This window comes from Chinchilla lanigera, unplaced genomic scaffold (assembly GCF_000276665.1).
Source record: "Chinchilla lanigera isolate Chin_1 unplaced genomic scaffold, ChiLan1.0 scaffold00009, whole genome shotgun sequence".
Classification (NCBI taxonomy): Eukaryota; Metazoa; Chordata; class Mammalia; order Rodentia; family Chinchillidae; genus Chinchilla; species Chinchilla lanigera.
The window spans coordinates 23,364,244-23,370,243 of NW_004955410.1; the positions used below are offsets into that span (position 1 = coordinate 23,364,244).

General features: G+C 41.8%; 1 protein-coding gene across 1 annotated transcript in view; it reads left to right on the plus strand.

Moving 5' to 3' along the window:
* The window catches only part of Abcb5 (ATP-binding cassette, sub-family B (MDR/TAP), member 5), a 95,738-nt gene that overhangs the window by 80,981 nt on the left and 8,757 nt on the right, over positions 1 to 6,000 (plus strand). Inside the window, exons 24-25 of the mRNA XM_005377366.1 lie at positions 2,415 to 2,612; positions 4,326 to 4,532. Of these exons, the coding sequence (XP_005377423.1) occupies positions 2,415 to 2,612; positions 4,326 to 4,532 (405 nt within the window). The remainder of the gene's footprint in view (positions 1 to 2,414; positions 2,613 to 4,325; positions 4,533 to 6,000) is intronic.

Sequence of the window (6,000 nt, forward strand, 5' to 3'; positions counted from 1 at the left end):
ACAGTACTGTTGTTCTTTCTAAAATTATAGTACAGAAATTATGTATCTCTCACAGACATATGTCCTTATAGAACTATATGCAGGACTCTAAAAACATTTCTTATAAAGACTATAAAATTTATTTATTTAATCTTTATTTTTATATGCTAATAATTCTCTGTGATTCTTTTGCTTTTAAAAATTAAAATCTGTGGGCCAGGCGTGGCGGCACATGCCTATAATCCCAGCACTAGGGAGGCTGAGGCAGGAGAATCATTTCAAGTTTGAGACCAGCCTAGGCTACAAAGTGAGCTCAGTCAAGGCCAGCCTGAACTGCATAGTGAGACCATGTCTCAAAAAGACCAAAACAAAGAAAAAAAAAAAATCAAAATCTGCTGAAACAAAATTAGCAAAAACTATACACACTGAAGCTGGGTGATAGGCATGTGGAAACCTATTATATTTTTGTCTCACTTTTAGGTATGAGTGAAATTCTCCACAGTGAACACAACTAAAAATAGTAAATTTAAATTGTAAAAAGTCTAGAAGCTTCTTAGACTATCTCTCTATGCCTTTACCAAAGGCAACAGAGCATGTGCAGAAAAAATTCCACTCTCTATTGTAAGGGGCAAAATTAGGGGCACTACACTTACATTGTGACATGCATCAATTTCAATATTTTCTTCTACTTCTACATCATATGATCAGAAAATATGGTGAATGTTTAATTTTTTTAATTTGTTGCAGTAAAAGATATATCACATTAATCCCCTTCAAAATATTTCCCTTTACTTCAATCATACATATCCTATCTAAAGCAGTTCTGGCCGGGAATATAGCTCAGTGGCACAGTGCCTGCCTGGTAAGCACAAGGTCCTGAGTTCAATTCCCAGTAAACCATCCCCCCAAAAAAGAACTCTGTGATCAGAGTAATTATAAAGCAGTTCTGGGGGGCTGGGGATTTAGCTCAGAGGCACAGCACCTGCCTGGCAAGCACAAGGTCGTGGGTTCGATTCCTGGTACTGGAAAATAAAATAAAATAAAATAAAATAAATAAAGCAGTTCTGGAAGTTCCCTTTTGTACATTTACCTTTGAAGGTCATTTTGACTTGGGGAAGAGTTAAAGGCTGTGTGTGTCAGATTCAGTGAGTGAGTCGGATAAGGACATACTATGATTTTATTTTACAGAAATTTCCTTTTGAATTGATTCAGGACATTGAGGAAGCCATGAAATGACATTGAAAGAGGATTTCCAGAACTGCTTCAGAAAGTGGCAAAACAATGGGACAAGTGTGTTCAAAGAAAGACAGAGTATTTTGAGGAAGATTAATGTCAATGTGTCTTTTACTATAATTAACCTTTTGATTTTTAACTTAAATATTCACTACAATTTTTATCATACCTCAGATAACTCTTAGTCATATATTATAATCATATACATATACTTTTATTTCTTTGACAACAGAATCATGTCATCAAAAAGTTTTGATATGTCTCCTCCCTGATACCTCTAGGCTGGGTTCAACAAGTGCTAAATGCAACTAAATCTGATGTAAGGAATCTGGAAGCCCAGCTGTCAGTACCACCAGCAACACACATACATATCCACCTACCTCTTCCTCGTTTGCATCTACCTTAACAGCAAAAGCTAAAATGCAATTGGAGACATAGCTCAGTGGTCGACAATGTGGGTAGCACACATGAGGCCCTGGGTTTAATCCTCAGCCATGCACAAAAAAGGCAACTGGGGGAAAACATGAAGTTCAAAAAAAACCCAAAATTTTATGAGCCAAAAATATAAAGGAAAAGTTAATCACTACTTAGTGGTAGCCCTGGAAATTCTTTTGAAAACATTTTTGGTGTATATTAGCATTGGTTGACATACAAATCATCATTCACTAAAGAGAATCAAACACGGAGAGAAACCCAAACTAGGGAAGTATTACTGTCAAATAATGCTAGATGGAAATGAAAGATAAAGCAGAATTCAAAACATAATGTACATTAACTGTAAAATACACCCCAGCTTACAAAATAGACTGTATGAGGACATGAACTCCTCTGAATTAAGCAGTAAAATTCTATAAAGCAAATTAAATTAAAAACCAAATTAAAAAGAAAATATATGTATTTATTCAGAGCAGCTGGTTACACAGTTGGTCTGCAGAACGGATCGCGTCTACATAGCCAAGGCAAAGGACACTCATGTTTCTAGGCAAAATCAGTAGTGAAGATAAGAAGACAGAGAGACATAAAATATACTGATTGTGACAGTAACTAGTATGCAGCCAGCAGCTCTACAGAGATGAACATAAAATTGAAAATTAAAACAGTGGGGGAACATGCAGTTTCCAAAGGGCACTAAGCCAAGGTGGTACCAAGTATTACCGCCGACCTAAGTCACCCATCTAAACACTGTCAACTTCCTTTCACAGGACACGTGTGAGGGGAATTTAGAGTTTCAAGACGTCTCTTTCTTCTATCCATGCCGCCCAGATGTGTTTATCCTTCGCGGTTTATCCCTCAGTATTGAGAAAGGGAAGACGGTGGCATTTGTTGGGAGCAGCGGCTGTGGAAAAAGCACTTCTATTCAACTTCTGCAGAGATTTTATGATCCTGTGAAAGGACAAGTAGTAAGACTTCATTTAATCACACCTAACCTGGAGGTTCATGGTATTGCTCTTAGTCTTCATGTGGGTGTAGGCACCCTCACTGGTTTGGGTAGGGCAAGCAACGCAGAAGTTAAAAAATAGTGAATAAATCTCTATCCCCACCCTTTAGAAAACAAACAAAACCAATAACAAAATGTTGCTTTTCTCAATGGCCATCTCTACCCCTAACTGTCAATACGTTATACGTAGTTAAGTCTTATTTGAATCAACATCATTATTTTGTAGGTCCTGATCTCAAAATGATGTAGCCTCATCCTCATTTGAACTGAAGGGTTGTTTTCCTTACCTTGAATTATCCTACGAGATTGTATAAAACATTTAGTAGAACTCCTTTACTCTCTCATTCCCAACTCTCTCTTCCCCTTCCATCCCCTCCCCTCCCTTCCCTTCCTTTCCCTTCCCTTTCCTTCCCTCCCCTCCCTTCCCCGCTCCCCTTCTTGTCATGCCTCCTCCTTCCTCCACAAAACTGTAGATCTCTAAAGGTCAAAACTTGTCACATTGGGCCAGGGATGCAGTGCAAGGGTACAGCAATTGCCTAGCACACAAAAAGCCCTAGGTTCAATCCACAATACCAAAAAATAAAGATAGTCACGTTAATCCTCACTGGCCTACAGTTTACACACTTTCTGCATTATAGATTTTCAGTGAATATTTTCAAGCCAGAGTTATCCAAAATGGCTTTCTTGCACTATAATATTCATCTACTACACAGTGTAGCATACTCCTTCCTCAAAACACTCCAGTGGTTAAAAATAAACCAGAGACCACAGCATCGGGCACAGCCCTTCATGATCTGGGCCCTCTCTAAATTCCTATATCTCTCCTCACCTATTGGCCACTGTATATCAATTGCCTTGGGTTTTGTATGTCCTTTAAATACATCTATGCGCCTTGTTCTTGCTGCCCCTGCCTGGAATCATTTCACTCTAACTTCCTTGCTCCCTGCTTCTCATCCACGTCTCAGTCTGAGTACCCTTTAGAAGCACTGTAGAAAGTATGCACCCTTCTTCACCTCCCCTTTCCACGTCCTCTCCAACGCCTCGGTCACTCTGTCCTATTATCCTGCCTTCATGGCATGTCCTGAGTTTATCTATTGGCGTGTGCATTACCTGCCTTTCTCTGCTAGAATACAGTAGAGCAAGAGCTTTGTCATATACTATTTCCCTGGCACCTGAAGACTTATCCTCGCATAGTAGGCAAGCTCATCAGGTATCAGCTAAATGTTGTTATATGTCCATGCACATTCACATGGCCATGAGCACAGTGAGGTATCTCTGCAAGCGGTCTCCTGTGTCAGTCTACACCCACTCTCTTCGGGCTTCAGTGAGTGAGTCCTGTTACAGAAAAGGAAGAGGTTGGTCATATTCCATCTGACTTCAGGACAGAGCACCAGGGTTTCCTCCACCCCTCTGCCAGGTCTCTGGAATACATGGCCATTTCCAGAACAGTTGGGTAAGTTTGGAAGCAACACTTCAGTGAGTTATATGCTGTTTGCTTTACTCAACATATGATTTATGAACCTCCCTTGGGTAACATTATACCACTGTGAAATAGCTTGAATTCCTAGCCTTCTTGTTATGATCTGTATATGCTTGAAGTGTTTGAGTACAGTGAACGCTAACACGGTACAGCTGTCAGAGCTTAACATACCGTTCTCCATTCTGCTTTTGGCAGCTATTTGATGGTATAGATGCAAAAGAATTGAATGTACAGTGGCTCCGTTCCCAAATCGCCATCGTTTCCCAAGAGCCTGTGCTCTTCAACCGGAGCATCGCGGAGAACATTGCCTATGGTGATAACAGCCGCATGGTATCCTTAGATGAGATCAAAGAAGTCGCAAGGGCGGCAAACATCCACTCTTTCATCGAAGGTCTCCCCGAGGTAAGAAAACATCTGCGATCTTCAATTACAGAGTTGCCAAGTGAGCCTAAATAGTTGCTAGGCCTAAGTGCTTGTTTTTATGTATTCCTTGAATTATACCAGTCATTTATTGCCAGCATCTAATATAAAGTTAGTGCAAAAAAAAAAACAGCTTTTAAGATTTTCATGTGGCCAAGTATGGTGGCGCATGCCGATAATCCCAGCACTCAGGAGGCTGAGGCAGGAGGATCATTGCTAGTTCGAGGCCAGGCTGAGCTACAAAGTGAGCTCAAGGCCAGCCAAAACTGCACAGCAAGACCTTATCTCAAGAAGACCAAAAAAAAAAAACCATTTTCATTTGACTACTTTTTTTCAAGACTAAAATGCATTAGTGTTCCCTGAATTAGCTTTCACATTTTTTTTTCTTTTTGAGACAGGGTCTCACTATGCAGTTCAGGCTGGCCTTGAGCTCACTTTGTAGCCCCGGCTGGTCTCGAACTCACAAAGATCCTCCTGCCTCAGCCTCCCAAGTGCTGGTATTACAGGTGTGCACCACCCTATCCAGCCAGCTTTCACATTTTGATCTTCCCCTTCTACCCATTTAGTCTTGGCCTTGTCCATACCACCACTGCCCTCCCCTCGGGACAGCAGAAGGCTCATAATCTGCCCCACAGGCTCCCGCTTTCTAACTCTTCCTCTTCCTGGCAACCAGAGGGACTCTTTATGACATAAATTAGGTGGTGTTCCTCCCCCGCCTCCTGGTTCCCCTTCATACTTAAATGAGGTCCAGACTCCTGCCGTGACTGAGTGACTGACAAGGCCTCTGTGGTCTGACCTGGCTATCCATCCAGCTCCAGACTTTTCACCTGCTCAGGCTGCTGCAGCATGCTCTCTTCTGTCTCATGAACATGCCATCTGTGCCTTACCCCAGGACATTTGCACTTGCTGTTTCTTCATCCCAGATCTCTTTTTCTCTGGCTTTTTGTATAGCCAGCTCCTTGACTCTCAAGCCCTTTCAAACGCCACCTTTGCAGAGGCCTTCCCTGGCCCCTCTATGTAAGACAGTCCCCTCAGCTGCTGTTCCCATCCCACTGTCTTCAGGGCACTTCCCAGTCTGAACTTAGCTGAGGGTTTACCTACTTGCTTTCCATCTCCCCTCCCCATTGTGGCGTAAGGACCTCGGCTGCCCTTCCTCTCGCTTGATCTCTGTATTGGCTGCAACAACTGACACAATCCCCAGAAAATTGGAGAACCTTGGGTTTAGTCTAGTGAACGCTGATCGTGCACAGGGTGTGCCCAGAGACAAGTGACTCTATCTCTGAATGACTATAATATCTGAGTGTCTGTGTCCACACACACAATAAAAATACTTACTTCTAATCAGAAACAAATTTTTTTTTTTTTTTTTTTTTTTTTTTCTCCGGTACCGGGAACCGAACTCACGACCTTGTGCTTGCCAGGCAGGCGCTTTGCCGCTGAGCTAAATCCC